The sequence below is a fragment of the Ranitomeya imitator genome, chromosome 1 (assembly GCF_032444005.1).
Source record: "Ranitomeya imitator isolate aRanImi1 chromosome 1, aRanImi1.pri, whole genome shotgun sequence".
Lineage (NCBI taxonomy): Eukaryota > Metazoa > Chordata > Amphibia > Anura > Dendrobatidae > Ranitomeya > Ranitomeya imitator.
In genome coordinates, this window is record NC_091282.1 from 187,439,467 (window position 1) to 187,458,590 (window position 19,124).

At 44.6% G+C, this 19,124-nt stretch overlaps 1 protein-coding gene across 2 annotated transcripts in view; it reads right to left on the reverse strand.

Moving 5' to 3' along the window:
- EPB41L4A (erythrocyte membrane protein band 4.1 like 4A) overlaps nt 1–18,149 on the reverse strand; it is a 466,075-nt gene extending 447,926 nt beyond the window's left edge. Inside the window, exon 1 of one of the 2 annotated variants that reach the window (XM_069752770.1) lies at nt 17,911–18,149. In XM_069752770.1, the coding sequence (XP_069608871.1) occupies nt 17,911–18,009 (99 nt within the window). In that variant the 5' untranslated portion in view covers nt 18,010–18,149. The remainder of the gene's footprint in view (nt 1–17,910) is intronic. The other variant, XM_069752780.1, reaches the window with a different exon arrangement.
- Nucleotides 18,150–19,124: the final 975 nt, after the last annotated feature.

Here is a 19,124-nt window from a genome sequence, read left to right on the forward strand (position 1 = left end):
TGTTCTATATTTCTGGAGAATCAGAATACATTACTGCAAAAGCCCATCTCCCAAATTTACATTTAAATACAAAGAAACAGTCTAACAATCTGATTACAGAGATTCGTTCTGAACTAAAATATTTCACAACAACTTTGGCATAGAAAATAAACAGCATTCACAGGTTCCTCATTTCTAGCACTGATAACATTGCTGATTGACAGGTGATTTTACAAAGGGAGGCTCTAGGTGGAATGAAGATGTTATCTCCAGAATTCGGTTTTAGCTACAAGAGAAACTTAAAACTCATATTGGGAGAAAGTCGTTATTAAGTGACAGGGTCAGTGTGGAGACAGCAGCACGTGCGCTTACGGGGAAGACTTCACACAGCACAAGTCTCCGTCGGCCAATTATCAGACGTGCCCATTTACAAGCCTACGTGTTGAATAGTTGAATTGAAATCTTTAGGAAAAACAAAGGTGTTTTATTCAACAAAGTGTTGAATAAAACACCTTTGTTTTTCCTAAAGATTTCAAGGTGTGATATTTTTTAAAAGGAAAGATTAAAAACAAAAAAACAAAACAAAACATGGTTTCTAGCCCCATGAAATGGTTTACAAACAGAGGACAGTGGTGGAAAATGAGAAGAGGAGCAGAGGGACGTATTGGTATGTTGCATCATAGGTTAACAACTGTATAATGTGAAAAAAAAACACCTTATAATAAGTAATTGCCCCAGTTTTGCCATTTTTACATGCAAGTTATGTTTTACAGGTCAAACATGTAAAATAAAGATTAAACCTTTTTTTACAGCCATTGTTTCAACTTCCTAAATTGCAAGTTTACCAAAGTGTCTTTTAGAACTTGATACAGGAAAGATGTACATCTTTGTACCGTGTTAGCCAGTGGATAGAAAATATTTAGAATTGAGAGTCCTCAGTGGTTGATACCTTTTAATGGCTAACTGAAAAGATGATTAAAGAAAGGGGTGCTCACTGTATATAATAGGTGCCATGGAGAAAAAACAGTAGATATCGAAAAAGAACTCCGGCACACAGAAAAATTTCCAAATGAAAGATCAAGTTTATTTCATAGACTTCTATATTTCAAAAAAAAAAATCAAGTCCGCACACAGTGATGAAAACAAGATGAATATACCAGGTATCAGTTTCAACGTTTCGGCTATGTGAGCCTTTATCAAGAAATACCTGTATTTGAAATGATATGGATAGCAATCAATAACATATACCGTAAATGGAACAAACAAATTAACCTAGATAACAGTAATCAGCCCTGAAAACTCCATGGTATATCCAGTCCATCACAAAACACATATAAAAATCAATATCCCAAAGAGACCCGTATATATTAGCAAACCTACTACGAGACGGGATGACGTCCAGACAGAAAAACATCCAGATATTTGTCAAAATACATAGGTTCAATATCCGCCATATATATATATATGTACGGCATATGCTATAGTAGTCCAAATGCAAAGTAATGTAAATACAATTAGAGGACAAAACGTGATTACATTATGCCCCATACTCATAATAGCCTAAGTGACACAGAGTGACGGAAAAGTAAAGCAGAGCCATAAGGTAACATAGTTTCCAGCAGCGGTACTGAATCGGTGAAAGGACAGAAAGAAAACGAGATGGCAGGTACTATACCTTGCAACAAATGAGAATCCGGGTAGTCAAAGTCCGTGGTGCGGTGCAGTACGGCGGCATGTCTTGTGCTTTTATAGGTGCGGTGGATCTGCAGTGCGATAGGAACTTCCGGGTGATCGGAAAGGTTATGTACCCTGTGCGCAAGCACAAGTGTTCGTGAAGAGCCGAATGGAGTCGGAGAAAGCCGAATACCCTACTACACCACAGCGCATGCGTAACTCACGAGAAAATTCCTTATATTATCCGATCTCTTATTGCAGATCATCGGTCTCGTGTTAAATTCAGGAATGTGAGGATAGGAATTCTGTAAAATGTTCGAGTGTTTGAATATGCACTGATGGATATGTTGCTTAAAGGGGTGGAATGTATTTACAAAAGCTATTCTGGGAATCCTACGTGAACCAGATGAAGTTGTAATTTTACCCTCGGTTATACCTGGAATGGTGGGGGGGATAGCCCCTATCTTGGAATTTTCTGTCCATTTCCCTGTGTCTAAGGAGACGGGTGGTTGGATTGGAGACAATCCTTTTTATCCTGTCATGTTGAGACTTGGGCAATGCCCTTTTAACATGTTGTGGATGACTACTTGTAAAAAGAAGCAAACTGTTTTTGTCAGTTGGTTTAACATATAAGTCAGTCTCCACCCGACCTCCCGTTTGTACGGTAACCAATGTATCCAAAAAATTGATCGAAACATAGTCATACTGTATAGAGAATGAAATGTCAGGTATACTGGAATTTAAATCCCAATGGAAGCTTAACAGTGTCTCAACATCACCAGTCCAAACAAGGAACACGTCGTCGATAAAGCGTTGCCAAAACAGAACATTAGTGGAAAATTGAGGATGACAGTATACAAAGGTGGTTTCAAAGGAGTCCATGAATATATTTGCATAAGGGGGCGCAACTTTTGACCCCATTGCTGTACCCCTCTTCTGTATGTAAAACTGGTCCTCAAATAGAAAGTAATTGTGAGTAAGGACAAGTCTCAGTAGGTCTTGACAAAATTGTAGCTGGAGATTCGAACTCGGCTTCAGGAAAATGGCCGCCGCGATGTCCATCTGCGCACGCGCGGCATCCCGTGGCCATTTTCCTGAAGCCCCGGGAAGCAGGAGACTCCATCTGCGCACGCGCGGCCTCAGGAAGATGGCCGTGCCCACCGAGAAACCGCTGAATAGCGGCGAGCGCGCTCTTTTTCTACAGCTGCGCAGTGCATTCGGCACTTGCGCATGCGAGAAGCACTACGCCACCAACGGGAACATAAGCAAGATGTGGGGGAGAAACAGCGCTGTGACCACGCCCATCTGACCTGACCAGCCTGATTGACAGGCGAAAAAGGCCACTTTTGTAAGGTATTTCGGCAGCATAGGTAGGGAATCAGGGGACAAAAAATACCCTATTGTAAAGCACAGCTCAGGCCCTAGTTAACGGTATTTTTATCTCCTACTGAAAAAACGGGGTGACAGGTTCCCTTTAATACAAATAATTAAGTACACCAAATTAGGAAGTTGCAATTTGCTCCTTATTTTATAATTCACAACTCAATGCATAGGAGACCTACCACCTCTGCATTCTGGTAGCTGGTTTTGGAGGTAAGAAATGCATGAGGTGTCTATGGAACTGTGACTATGCCAGACATCATGTTGCTCAGTAATATGATCTACTTACGATTCCATCCTTATAATAGCTTTACTTTTTGAATAACTATTTTGGATTTGTAGATATTTTGCGCTAATTATGCAAATTGTCTCTTCAGAGAGGAAGGGAGCAAGAACTCTATTTCCACCTATTCTAAGGTAGCAATCCTACAAGTCAATGTTGACCGTTTAACGAGCCTTGTCACATGACTTAGGATAATAGCCAAACCAGAATCTCAATTTGCAGACATTTTAAGGATATTCAAGTACACCATTATCAATATTAATCCATTACTTTCCTACCTGTAATTGCATTTTAATTTTATAAATGATATTGGGTGATGGTTTGGCACCAGCATAGTGTTTAGCTAGGTTGATATTTTTTTTTTGTTAAGATTATTATGTTCCATGTAATGTGAGGCCTAGGAATAGCCATTTATGTACTGTATATTTCTTTTACTGATACAGGAACATCATATTCTGCAGTGCTTTACATTGGTGTTCACAATCTAAATTCCCCATCAATATGTCTTTGCAGTGCTGGAACCAATGGATACAGTGGGTGCGGAAAGTATTCATACCCCTTTAAATTTTTCACTCTTTGTTTCTTTCCAGTCATTTGGTAAATTTTTCATGTGTTTTTTTAACAAACTATGTGGGCTTTCATGCAACCCCTGGCAAAAATTATGTAATTACCGGCCTTGGAGGATGTTCATTCAGTTGTTTAATTTTGTAGAAAAAAAGCAGATCACAGACATAGCACAAAACTAAAGTCATTTCAAATGGCAACTTTCTGGCTTTAAGAAACACTAAAAGAAATCAAGAATGTCAATCAAGAAAACAAATAATGTGGTAGTCAGTAATGGTTACTTTTTTTAATCAAGCATAGGGGAAAAAAATTATGGAATCACTCAATTCTGAGGAAAAAATGATGGAATCATGAAAAAACAAACAAACAAAAAACACTCCCAAAACATCACTAGTATTTTGTTGCACAACCTCTGGCTTTTATGACAGCTTGCAGTCTCTGAGGCAGGGACTTAATGAATGTCAAACAGTAGTCTTCATCAATCTGGCTTCAACTTTCTCTGATGATTGCTGTTGCCAGATCAGCTTTGCAGTTTGGAGTCCTGTCCAACTGAATGAACATTATATATATATATAATATACATACATAATATACATACATACAATATATATATATATATATATATATATACAGTTGTATGAAAAAGTTTGGGCACCCCTATAAATCTTAATGCTTTATAAAAATAGTTTTTTTTTGCAACAGCTATTTCAGTTTCATATATCTAATAACTGTTGGACACAGTAATGTTTCTGCCTTGAAATAAGGTTTATTGTACTAACAGAAAATGTGCAATCTGCATTCAAACAAAATTTGACAGGTGCATAAGTATGGGCACCCTTATCATTTTCTTGTTTTAAATACTCCTACCTACTTTTTTCTGACTTACTAAAGCACTTTTATTTGGTTTTCTAACCTCATTGAGCTTTGAACTTCATAGGCAGGTGTATGCAATCATGAGAAAAGCTACTTAAAGTGGCCACTTGCAAGTTGTTCTCCTGTTTGAATCTCCTCTGAAGAGTGGCATCATGGGCTCCTCAAAACAACTGTCTAATGATCTGAAAACAAAGATTATTCAACATAGTTGTTCAGGGGAAGGATACAAAAAGCTGTCTCAGAGATTTAACCTGTCAATTTCCACTGTGAGGAACATAGTAAGGAAATGGAAGAACACAGGTACAGTTCTTGTTAAGGCCCGAAGTGGCAGGCCAAGAAAAACATCAGAAAGGCAGAGAAGAAGAATGGTGAGATCAGTCAAGGACAATCCTCAGACCACATCCAGAGAGCTGCAGCATCAACTTGATGCAGATGGTGTCACTGTGCATCAGTCAACTATACAATGCACTTTGCACAAGGAGAAGCTGTATGGGAGAGTGATGCGAAAGAAGCCGTTTCTGCAAGCACGCCACAAACAGAGTCGGCTGAGGTATGCAAAAGCACATTTGGAGAAGCCAATTTCTTTTTGGAAGAAGGTCCTGTGGACTGATGAAACCAAGATTGAGTTGTTTGGTCATACAAAAAGGCGTTATGCATGGCGGCCAAAAAACCCAGTATTCCAAGAAAAACACTTGCTACCCACAGTAAAATTTGGTGGAGGTTCCATCCTGCTTTGGTGCTGTGTGGCCAATGCCGGCATCGGGAATCTTGTTAAAGTTGAGGGACGCATGAATTCCTCTCAGTATCAGCAGATTCTTGACAATAATGTTCATGAATCAGTGACAAAGTTGAAGTTACGCAGGGGATGGATCTTTCAGCAAGACAATGATCCAAAACACCGCTCCAAATCTACTCAGGCATTTATGCAGAGGAACAATTACACTGTTCTGGAATGGACATTTCAGTCCCCAGACCTGAATATCATTGAACATCTGTGGGATCATTTGAAGAGGGCTGTTCATGCTCGGCGACCATCAAACTTAACTGAACTGGAATTGTTTTGTAAAGAGGAATGGTCAAAAATACCTTCATCCAGGATCCAGGAACTCATTAAAAGCTACAGGAAGCGACTAGAGGCTGTTATTTTTGCAAAAGGAGGATCTACTAAATATTAATGTCACTTTTCTGGTTGGGTGCCCATACTTATGCACCTGTCAAATTTTGTTTGAATGCAGATTGCACATTTTCTGTTAGTACAATAAACCTCATTTCAAGGCAGAAACATTACTGTGTCCAACAGTTACTAGATATATGAAACTGAAATAGCTGTTGCAAAAAAAACAATTTTTATAAAACATTGAGCTTAAGATTATAGAGGTGCCCAAACTTTTTCATATAACTGTGTGTGTGTGTGTGTGTGTGTGTGTGTGTGTGTATATATATATATATATACCGTATATACTCGAGTATAAGCCGACCCGAGTATAAGCCGAACCCCCTAATTTTGCCACAAAAAAACTGGGAAAACTTATTGACTCGAGTATAAGCCTAGGGTGGAAATGCAGCAACTACCAGTGAATTTCAAAAATAAATACCAATAAAAGTAAAATTAATTGAGACATCAGTAGCTGCGTTCATATATCCCCATATCTGCCCCATACTGTGCTCTGCTGCGTTCATATATCCCCATATGTGCCCCATACTGTGCTCTGCTGCGTTCATATATCCCCATATCTGCCCCATACTGTGCTCTGCTGCGTTCATATATCCCCATAACTGCCCCATACTGTGCTCTGCTGCGTTCATATATCCCCATATCTGCCCCATACTGTGCTCTGCTGCGTTCATAAATCCCCATATCTGCCCCATACTGTGCTCTGCTGCGTTCATATATCCCCATATCTGCCCCATACTGTGCTCTGCTGCGTTCATATATCCCCATATCTGCCCCATACTGTGCTCTGCTGCGTTCATATATCCCCATATCTGCCCCATACTGTGCTCTGCTGCGTTCATATATCCCCATATCTGCCCCATACTGTGCTCTGCTGCGTTCATATATCCCCATATCTGCCCCATACTGTGCTCTGCTGCGTTCATATATCCCCATATCTGCCCCATACTGTGCTCTGCTGCGTTCATATATCCCCATATCTGCCCCATACTGTGCTCTGCTGCGCTCATATATCCCCATATCTGCCCCATACTGTGCTCTGCTGCGTTCATATATCCCCATATCTGCCCCATACTGTGCTCTGCTGCGTTCATATATCCACATATCTGCCCCATACTGTGCTCTGCTGCGTTCATATCGCCCCATAGATGCTCGGTATAAGCCTGTGCCATGGCCGCTGCTGCTGCAATAAAAAAAAAAAAAAGCCATACTCACTTTGCTGATTGCAGCTCCCAGCGTCCGGTCCCGGCGTCTCTCTGCACTGACTGATCAGGCAGAGGGCGCCGCGCACACTAGTGCGTCATCGCGCCCTCTGACCTGAACAGTCAGAGCGCAGATAGATGCCGGGAAGATGGATCGGCGCCCGGCGGCTGGAACGTGGACAGGTGAATATAACATACTCACCTAGTCCTGGCGATCCTCGCGCTGTCCCCGCCTGTCACAGCTGTCTTCGGTGCCGCAGCTTCTTTCTCTATCAGCGGTCACCGACACCGCTGATTAGAGAAATGAATAGGCGGCTCCACCCCTATGGGAGGTGGAGGCGCCTATTCATTTTTCTAATGAGCGGTCCCACGTGACCGCTGAAGAGAGGAAGAAGCTGCAGCGCCGAAGCCCATGGGACGACAGGGACAGCGCGAGGATCGCTGGGACTAGGTAAGTATACCTCAGCGCCCTCTCCCCCTCACCCGCCGACCCCACCGCTACCGTGACTCGAGTATAAGCCGAGGGGGGCACTTTCAGCCCAAAAATTTGGGCTGAAAATCTCGGCTTATACTCGAGTATATACGGTATATATATATATATATATATATATATATATATATATATATATATACATATATATACACATATATACATATATATATATATATATATATATATATATATATGTATATATATATATACACACACACAGACACACACACACACACACGCAATGCCTACAAGTAGTATTCAACCCCCTGCAGATTTAGCAGGTTTAATAAGATGCAAATAAGTTAGAGCCTTCAAACTTCAAACAAGAGCAGGATTTATTAACAGATGTATAAATCTTACAAACCAAACAGTTTTGTTGCTCAGTTAAATTTTTATAAATTTTAAACATAAAAGTGTGGGTCAATTATTATTCAACCCCTAGGTTTAATATTTTGTGGAATAACCTTTGTTTGCAATTACAGCTAATAATCGTCTTTTATAAGACCTGATCAGGCCAGCACAGGTCTCTGGAGTTATCTTGGCCCACTCCTCCATGCAGATCTTCTCCAAGTTATCTAGGTTCTTTGGGTGTCTCATGTGGACTTTAATCTTGAGCTCCTTCCACAAGTTTTCAATTGGGTTAAGGTCAGGAGACTGACTAGGCCACTGCAACACCTTGATGTTTTGCCTCTTGAACCAGGCCTTGGTTTTCTTGGCTGTGTGCTTTGGGTCGTTGTCTTGTTGGAAGATGAAATGACGACCCATCTTAAGATCCTAGATGGAGGAGCGGAGGTTCTTGGCCAAAATCTCCAGGTAAGCCGTGCTATCCATCTTCCCATGGATGCGGACCAGATGGCCAGGCCCATTGGCTGAGAAACAGCCCCACAGCATGATGCTGCCACCACCATGCTTGACTGTAGGGATGGTATTCTTGGGGTCGTATGCAGTGCCATCCAGTCTCCAAACGTCACGTGTGTGGTTGGCACCAAAGATCTCGATCTTGGTCTCATCAGACCAGAGAACCTTGAACCAGTCAGTCTCAGAGTCCTCCAAGTGATCATGAGCAAACTATAGACGAGCCTTGACATGACGCTTTGAAAGTAAAGGTACCTTATGGGCTCGTCTGGAATGGAGACCATTGCGGTGGAGTACGTTACTTATGGTATTGACTGAAACCAATGTCCCCACTGCCATGAGATCTTCCCGGAGCTCCTTCCTTTTGGCCTTGGGTTAGCCTTGACTCTTCAGACAAGCCTGGACTCGGCACGGGAGGAAACTTTCAAAGGCTGTCCAGGCCGTGGAAGGCTAACAGTAGTTCCATAAGCCTTCCACTTCCGGATGATGCTCCCAACAGTGGAGACAGGTAGGCCCAACTCCTTGGAAAGGGTTTTGTACCCCTTGCCAGCCTTGTGACCCTCCACGATCTTGTCTCTGATGGCCTTGGAATGCTCCTTTGTCTTTCCCATGTTGACCATGTATGAGTGCTGTTCACAAGTTTGGGGAGGGTCTTAAATAGTCAGAAAAGGCTGGAAAATGAGATAATCCAAACATGTGAAGCTCATTGTTCTTTGTGCCTGAACTACTTCTTAATACTTTAGGGGAACCAAACAGAATTCTGGTGGGTTAAGGGGTTGAATAATAAATAACCCTCTGAAAAGACTTTTCACAATTAAAAAAATAAAAATAAACAAAGAAATAACATTCTTTTTTGCTGCAGTGCATTTCACACTTCCAGGCTGATCTACAGTCCAAATGTCACAATGCCAAGTTAATTCCAAATGTGTAAACCTGCTAAATCTGCAGGGGGTTGAATACTACTTGTAGGCACTATATATATATATATATATATATATATATATATATATATATATATATATATATATATATATATATATATATATATATATATATATATATATATATATATATTACCTTTTTCCATTTTTCCACTGGCTAGTTGACCAAGATTATATATTAAAACCGGTTTGAATCACCGACCGGTGACCAACTTACGATTTTACTCAACAAATGCTTTGTCCCAATTAATTTGCACAGCACTAATATATATATATATATATATATACACACACATACACAAAAGGTGAACGGATGGACTCAACATGCCCGGTTCCCACCGAGAAGCATGGAGGAGGAGGTGTGATAGTGTGGGGGTGCTTTGCTGGTGACACTGTTGGGGATTTATTCAAAATTGAAGGCATACTGAACCAGCATGGCTACCACAGCATCTTGCAGCGGCATGCTATTCCATCCAGTTTGTGTTTAGTTGGACCATAATTTATTTTTCAACAGGACAATGACCTCCAAACACACCTCCAGGCTGTGTAAGGGCTATTTGACCAAGAAGGAGAGTGATGGGGTGCTACGCCAGATGACCTGGCAAAAAAGGCCAACAAGTGCTAAGCATCTCTGGGAACTCCTTTAAGATTATTGGAAGACCATTCCCGGTGACTACCTCTTGAAGCTCATCAAGAGAATGCCAAGAGTGTGCAAAGCAGTCATCAAAGCAAAAAGGTGGCTACTTTGAAGAATCTAGAATATAAGACATAATTTCAGTTGTTTCACACTTTTTTGTTAAGTATATAATTCCACGTGTTAATTCATAGTTTTGATGCCTTCAGTGTGAATGTACAATTTTCATAGTCATGAAAATAAAGAAAAATCTTTAAATGAGAAGGTGTGTCCAAACTTGGTCTGTATTCAAAAACTGAAAAGTGGGGCGTGCAATACTATTCGGCCCCTTTACTTTCAGTGCAGTAAACTCACTCCAGAAGTTCATTGTGGATCTCTGAATGATCCAATGTTGTCCTAAATGCCTAATGATGATAAATATAATCCACCTGTGTGTAATCAAGTCTCCGTATAAATGCACCTGCTCTGTGATAGTCTCAGGTTTCTGTTTGAAGCACAGAGAGCATCATGAAGACCAAGGAACACAACAGGCAGGTCCGTGATACTGTTGTGGAGAAGTTTAAAGCCGGATTTCGATACAAAATTATTTCCAAAACTTTAAACATCCTAAGGAGGACTGTGCAAGCAATCATATTGAAACAGAAGGAGTATCATACCACTGCAAATCTACCAAGACCCGGCCGTCCCTCTAAACTTTCATCTCAAACAAGGAGAAGACTGATCAGAGATGCAGCCAAGAGGCTCATGATCACTCTTGAACTGTAGAGATCTACAGCTGAGGTGGGACAGTCTGTCCACAGGACAACTATCAGTCGTACACTGCACACATCTGGCCTTTATGGAAGAAAGGCAAGAAGAAAGCCATTTCTCAAAGATATCCATAAAAAGAGTCATTTAAAGTTTGCAACAAGCCACCTGGGAGACACACCAAACATGTGGAAGAAGGTGCTCTGGTCAGATGAAACCAAAATCGAACTTTTTGGCAACAATGCCAAACGATATGTTTGGCCTAAAGGCAATACAGCTCATCACCCTGAACACACCATCCCCACTGTCAAACATGGTGGTGGCAGCATCATGGTTTGGGCCTGCTTTTCTTCAGCAGGGACAGGGAAGATGGTTAAAATTGATGAGAAGATGGATGGAGCCAAATACAGGACCTTTCTTGAAGAAAACCTGTTGGAGTCAGCAAAAGACCTGAGACTGGGATGGAGATTTGTCTTCCAACAAGACAATGATAACGAACAAAGCAAAATCTACAATGGAATGGTTCACAAATAAACGTATTCAGGTGTTAGAATGGCCAAGTCAGAGTCCAAACCTCAATCCAATCGAGAATCTGTGGAAAGAGCTGAAAACTGCTGTTCACAACCGATCTCCATCAAACCTCACTGAGCTCGAGCTGTTTGCCAAGGTAGAATGGGCAAGAATTACAGTCGCTCGATATACAAAACTGATAGAGTCATACCCCAAGCGACTTGCAGCTGTAATCGCAGCAAAAGGTGGCGCAAAGTATTAAGTTAAAGGGACCCCAATTTTCAGTTTTTGAATTTCCACAAAAAATTTAAATAACCAATACATTTCGTTCAACTTCACAATTGTGTTCCACTTGTTGTTGATTCTTCACCAAAAATTTACATTTGGTATTTTTATGTTTGAAGCATTATATGTGGGAAAAGGTTGAAAAGTTCCAGGGGGCCGAATACTTTCGCAAGGCTCTGTATCTCTCTCTCTATATATATCGCCCATCACATGTACATGCAGCATTGCACAGTAGACTCCCAGCTGTAATCTCCCCACACATACACAGATGTCCTGCCCGGCCTCGGGGGGATTTCCATTCTCTGACACATAGTTGTCAAACAACTCCCGAGTATATTAAAATACAGAGAGAGCGAAGAGGAGGGTTCCATTGTCTGGGACTCGAGGAAATAACATCACACACCAGAACCGTGCCAAAGGCCACAAAAGGGGACGGCATTTGCCAAGAGCAATGTTTCCCCAGCTCTTCCTCTATGAAGCGCCCAATGCCAGCAATAGTCGCCTGCTGTTGAGGATTATCACAGGAGATTCAAGGATTGTGAAGCCACCTAATGTATTGTAAGCAGTGGCGGACATAGGACATGGCAGCCGCTGCACAGGAGCCCGTGGGGGACTACATGTATCCCACTCAGGACGCTGCTGTGATTGTTCCATTTACTCCCAAGTGTAGATTCACCTTCATCGATTCAGGACACTGGGGGACGGGCCCCGGGCGTCTGTCTGTGCTCAGTAAATGCCATCATATGTCAAGTTAATTATTTAATTGTCTTAGAATGCTGTTGTTCCTGAGATTTAAACTCACAACCTGTGATGTGGAAGGCAGAAACCATAACCCTGAGCCACAAGCTGCACTGCTAAAATGAGGAGAATTTTCTCTGCCAAAAAAACTAAAATGATAGTATTTATCCTTACAGACAGATTGTACAAGTATGCAACGATCCATCTCTATATACTTTTAAAAGGCACTGAGTATTCTGAGGAGTTCAAGGAACAGGTGTTCTTCTTGCAGAAACCGTTTCAGGAAAGGCTTCTGTTCTGGACAGTTTTTCTTTCCTGAAGTGGTTATGAAAGTTTTTTCTCTAAGTTCTCTTTGCAGCCTTTTGATTGGACAGTGCTTAGTTTGGTGAGATTTCCTTCAGCATCCTCCTCAAAGAAGTGACATGTATTAGTGTTTTCCACTAAGTGCTTTTCAAAATGGAAAAAAAAGGGGGAAAAAAACACCTTTAAACAAGAGAGGTAATAATATCTAGATTCCAACCACTGAGACACATATTGCCAGAAACAAAGGTTGTAAAAGCCTAACCGTGCAACATTTTTTTTAAAGGAATGGTTTTTGCTATGTAATCTGAGAACAGCATGAGATAGGAGTTAAAACATGGAATTCAGTGATGTGTCACATATCCAGCTGGGTGCTGCATACTCACAATGAGGGTATGTGCACCCGGTCAGTAAACGCTGCAGGTTGGACGCTTGTGCAGCATCTACCCTGCAGCGGCCAGATGTTACAGCATAGTGATGGGATTTCAAGAAATCCCATGCCCACTATGCGTGCACAGATGCCCACGGCTCACCCGCGGAGAAGGACATGCGGCGCATCTCTCCAGACCGCAGCATGTCTATTTCTCTTGGGAAGACACTTGTCTCCACAAGATAAATCTCACTCATACAATGTATTGGACGCAGTGACTCTGCACAGTTCAGTGATCACATGCGGATTCACCTGCGTTCAATAGATGGCAGCACTTTGGACGCAGCGGACATATGCTGTATCCAAAGCGATGTCAATTCCTGATCGTGTGCACCTACCCTGAAGGTTTCATCACCTTGTGATTATCATTACTGTAACTGGCGGGTGCTTCCTAGAATGGCTCCGCCCCTTCTGTGATAAGCCGCTCACTGTCTATAGACTATGTACATACAGAGCCTGGTATGGGCGGGGTTAGCTGTGGTATGGGAGGGGTTGGCAGTGGTTTGGGCGGGGTTGTCTGTGGTATGGGAGGGGTTAGCTTTCTCAGCTCTGCTGCATTGTTAAATCTAAGAACACTAAGGCTATGTGCACATGTTGCGGATTAGCCTTAGGAATTTCTGGTGCGGATTCTGCATATCTTGGCAGAAAACGCAGCTGCTGATTTGTCGCTTTTTTGTGTGGATCCGCAGCGTTTTTGGTGCGGTTTTGCTGCGGATTTTTTGCTGACATTCAGCGTTTTTTACCCCTGCAGATTTCTATAATGGAATGGATACAAAAACGCTGCAGATCCGCAAAAAAGAAGTGACATGTTGCTTCTTTTAATCCGCAGCGTTTTCGCACAGATTTTTCCGCACCATCTGCACAGCGTTTTTTTTTTATCATTGATTTACATTGTACTGTAAATCAATTGCGGATCTGCAGCATTTCTGCACTGCAAAAAACGCTGCGGATCCGCAGAGAATCTGCAACGTGTGCACATACCCTTATTGCGTCAGAGCAGCTGCAGCCAGTAATCTAAAGCTATGTGCACACATAGGTGGGATGTCTGCAGTTTTTTCAGCACCTGTTTTTGTAAATCCGCAGGTAAACCGCACTGCGGATTTACTGCGGAATTACCACGGTTTTTGTGCGGATTCCATTCTGTTGACAAAACATGAAGTTTTTTGTTGTGTTTGTGTTCAGGATGAGTTATAGATAAGAGTTACAGCATTCATTTTACCATATACCGTAAATTATTGAAAATATAGGTAAAAAAAATTGTAATTCTGACACTGTTTCTTGAGTTTTGTTTTTACTGTGTTCATGCTGTGGTATAAATGACCTGGCAGTATGATTATTCAGGTCAGCAGAATTTCAGTGTTAGGCTACTTTCACACTAGCGTTGGAATCTCCCCGTCGCAATGCGTCGGGGAGAGATTCCGACGCTAGCGTTTAGCGCATTGCACAATGGAGGCAGCGGATGCATTTCTCCGGCGCATCCGCTGCCCCATTGTAAGGTGCGGGGAGGTGGGGGCGGAGTTCCGGCCGCGCATGCGCGGTCGGAAAAAGCGGTCCGTCAGGAGCAAAAAAACGTTACATGTAGCGTTTTTTGCTCCCGACGGTCCGCAGAAGCACGACGCATCCGTCTCTCGACGGATGCGACATGTGGCAATCCGTCGCAAATGCGTCGTCAATACAAGTCTATGGGGGAAAAACGCATCCTGCAAGCACTTTTGCAGGATGCGTTTTTTCTGCAAAACGACGCATTGTGACGGATTGCAGAAAACGCTAGTGTGAAAGTAGCCTTACCAAACACACAGGATTGTTTTTTTAATTCAGTGCTCAAAAAAAATTCAGAAACTTGTTACAAAAAAAAACTGTTGCCATTTTTTTTGAGACCTGTCACTGCATTTTTCAAAAACAGTTCAGACAAGTGGCAGGACAATGGCACTGGAGTAAACTCAATGTTCAGGAGTGTAGTGCAGGCAGGGTGCTGGGAAGCTGCAGAGGAGTGCACCCATAAAAGTGACTACACCAAAGACAATCCCATGGCTCCGGACACTTCACTCATTGGCAGCATTACTGAACTACGATCGGAGAAACACACAATATTTACCACAAATACAACGGATTTGTCCCTTCTCCAGCAAAACTGCTCAGCGTCTGATGGCCAAGTGTTTATAGCCCGGCCCGGCTTCATGAGGACCTGCCACCAGGACAAGTGGCCAATGTTTGCTCTGATTTTATTCCCACTGTGCCCAAGTATTACGTTTGGAACCATATGGCGGATTTAAATCAATATACAGGGTGGTGCAAAAGTAGGTGGACAGTATGTGTGATAGGGTTATGAAGGGGAGATTTATCAAACATGGCGTAAAGTGAAAGTGACTTAGTTCCCCTGGGCAAACAGACTCTTTGGAAAATGAAAGGTGGAATCTGATTGGTTGCTAAGGGCAACTGAGTCAGTTTCACTTTACACCATGTTTGATAAATCTCCGCCTTCAAAACCCCATTACACATACTGCCCACCTACTTTTGGACCACCCTGTACTATGGGCCTATTTAGTCAAATGGGTGTGGTTCTCTGGATTTTCTATGGGGGTGTCTCTAGGCTGCATCACATTATTACATTGTAAGCCACACCCCCTTGAAAATTACCAATAAATAAAAGTTGATCTGCATTCCTACCCTGTGAGCCACACCCCCTTGTAAAATTAGCACTCAATAAAAAGCCCATATGTCTGGGAGCATATGGCGGAGCTAAAGAAAAGACACTGGACCCTTCCTACCAGGTGACAAGCCCCTTTTAAGGTGTATCAAGGACAGAAATTATCCCCCATCTAAAAGGCTTTTGGGCCCCCACTGATTTCAAGAAGAGGGCTCAGCAGACCCCTGTCTGAAAGGTGCATGGAGCGAGCAGTCACACCTCCTTTCTATTCATTCTCTATAAGACTGCTGGAAGAAGAGCTTTACTTAGCTGTCCTATAGGCAAGGAGAGGAGGTGCGCACGCTCGGACCCCCCGCGATCAGCAGGTTATCGTCTGTCCTGTGGGTAGAGAAACACTTGCTAGTCTGGGACCCCTTTAAGCAATGCTCAGTGCCCATTCAACAAGTGCTGGTCCAAGGTCTCAGACTTCAGTGATGTTATCACCATGGCACAGAACAAGCACGTCCCCTTCACACTGACCAGAGCCTCCGCTGTCCCCATACCTCCGCCATGGCTCATCCTGCAGAGATCCGCGATCATCGACACCCCTGCATCTAGGGAGGAGCCGTGTCCTGACAGTTATCCCAGAATAAATCATTCTGGATATTGTTTCCTTATAAAGCCTCATTCACATGTACAGTTTTTGCGCACAAGAGCCATCCATTTCTTTCAGGGATAGTACTCGTACCTGTGACAGTCTATGGCGCCATCCACATGTCCGTGATTAAAATCGGGGAGACTTGTCTGGTTTTGATCTAAAGGCTCCGGATCAAGATCTGCAATGCAAGTTAATGGGTCTGGGATAAACACCAAACATGCGGACTGCACTCGGATGCCATCTGAGCGTGGCCTGGCTGTCACAGTGTCAGAATGGAGAAGGTGAAGGGGATTTTTTTATGACTATTCACATTTCTGATCCATCATAAAAATCACAGAAAGGCAAAGTATCACACGATGGACACCAGACTCCTAAGACCCCCTTGATTATAGTGATGGTCTGTGTGATTCAGTTATTGATTAAAAACAAAAAAAGAGCTGTGTTGAATTTTTCCTGATAATATCGTGAAATCTGCGCCAATAATCAATGTGAACCCTGCCTAAATTGACAACTCAGTGCTTCCATTTCTCCAAAGGGGCGTGTCCCTCCGTCTGACAGCTCTGACACATCCCAGGAATGAGAAGATGCTGGAGCACAGTCACACTGGGGTGTACGGAGCAGACCCTCCCATCTGTGCCCCTGACAATGGACCCACGGGCGGCACACAGCAGCGGTAATGCCCCAGGGGCTGCACTCTTCCGGGGCTGCACTCCTCCGGGGGCTGCACTCCTCCGGGGGCTGCACTCCTCCGGGGGCGGCACTGCTCCGGGGGCGGCACTGCTCCGGGGGCTGCACTCCTCCAGGGCGGCACTGCTCCAGGGGCTGCACTCCTCCAGGGGCGGCACTGCTCCAGGGGCGGCACTGCTCCGGGGGCTGCACTCCTACAGGGCAGCACTGCTCCAGGGGCTGCACTCCTCCGGAGAGGCACTGCTCCAGGGGCTGCACTCCTCCAGGGGCTGCACTCCTCCGGGGGCTGCACTCCTCTGGGGGCTGCACTCCTCCGGGGGCTGCACTCCTCCGGGGGCTGCACTCCTCCGGGGCGGCACTGCTCCAGGGGCTGCACTGCTCCGGGGGCGGCACTCCTCTGGAGCGGCACTGCTCCAGGGGCTGCACTCCTCCAGGGCGGCACTGCTCCAGGGGCTGCACTCCTCCGGGGCGGCACTGCTCCAGGGGCGGCACTCCTCCAGGGGCGGCACTGCTCCGGGGGCGGCACTGCTCCGGGGGCTGCACTCCTATAGGGCAGCACTGCTCCAGGGGCTGCACTCCTCCAGAGAGGCACTGCTCCAGGGGCTGCACTCCTCCAGGGGCGGCACTCCTCCGGGGGCTGCACTCCTCCGGGGGCGGCACTCCTCCGGGGGCGGCACTCCTCCAGGGGCGGCACTCCTCCGGGGGCGGCACTCCTCCAAGGGCGGCACTCCTCCAGGGGCGGCACTCCTCGGGGGCGGCACTCCTCCAGGTTCGCCACCACAGAGGAGCAGGAACTTTCTGCGGTGTCCTGGGCGTGCAGGCACAGCCATCGTCAGCACAGCCATTGTCAGCACACTGGCACCAGCCGGGCACTTACCTTCACCCCCTGCTGCTGGGTGGTCAGTGACAACTTGGACTCGTCCAGTAACAAAACTTCACAATAAAATTCCTCCGGGACGGCGCAGAAACAACCCATCACTGCTGCAGGACCCCCGGCCAAGGAGAGGAGCAGGTGTCAGTCAGAGGCAGCGGTTTGCGGGGACACGGAGCCCCCCGGTGCCGCCCCGCCGGGCACTGACCATCTCCTCACCGCTGCGCACCGCGCACACTGGGGTTACCAAGGCTGTACAGCAAGTGTATGGAAGAAAGACACGGGGGCGGGCCTGGCTGCGTGACGTCACCAGGAGGGCGGGATCTCACGAGGGTTTTCCATTTGGTCCTTGTGATTGGAAGTTACAGCTACGGCCGAGGGTTTGTTACGCAGCATGCCTTGTCTGCCCTCTGCTGGCTGGGAAAGGTAATTGCGCACCCAGTAAACTTGGAAGAAACCAGTTATGGCTATGGTCACACGCAGCAGTTTTCTAACTTATTTTTTCTGTAGCTAAGACCTTCTCTCTTGACAGTAAAAATGTACTGAAAAACGCAGGTTTTGCTGCATTTTTGCAGGTTTTCTGGTGTGGATCAAAGGTGTAATTTGTCTACAGGTCATGGTTAATAAAGTTGGTTTTAGACCGGAGTCACACTGCTGTAACACAGCCCATAGCTCTCTGCCCAGTGTTGTTCTATGGGGCAGCTCAGATCCGCGATTATTTTCTCCTGCTGCTGAGCGCACAATGGCAGCGTGCTGTGATTGGCAGCGAGACTCCGCTCATTCGCACACATATAAGTCTACGGGTGCGAGTGACAACACACTGCACTCGGATATCACCCCGGACGGTGCGATTCCTGCCGGCAGCAGCGGAGATGGAGCAATGACTTTGGGAGCACAGAGCGCTCCATCGCCCGCAGCAGCGCCGGAGCCGAGTGTCATTAGAGTGTCACTATACACTGGCGTGGCTCCGGCTTTATTCCCCAAAACTGCAGAAAAACCTATTTAGATGTAGTCGCCCGCATTCTTCTGTCCTCCAATAGGCGTAAAGAGGCCAAAAATTATTCAAAACAGAGCACACAGTGACTGCATCACTATAGTCAATGGCCCCACAGGCAAAAACATCTAAGTTTGCTGTGTTTTTGGTGCTGCAGAGTTTAGTTCCAGCAAAGTGTATGGGATTTATCTAGCTCTCCTCATGTCCGCCGTGCTTATTTTTTTAC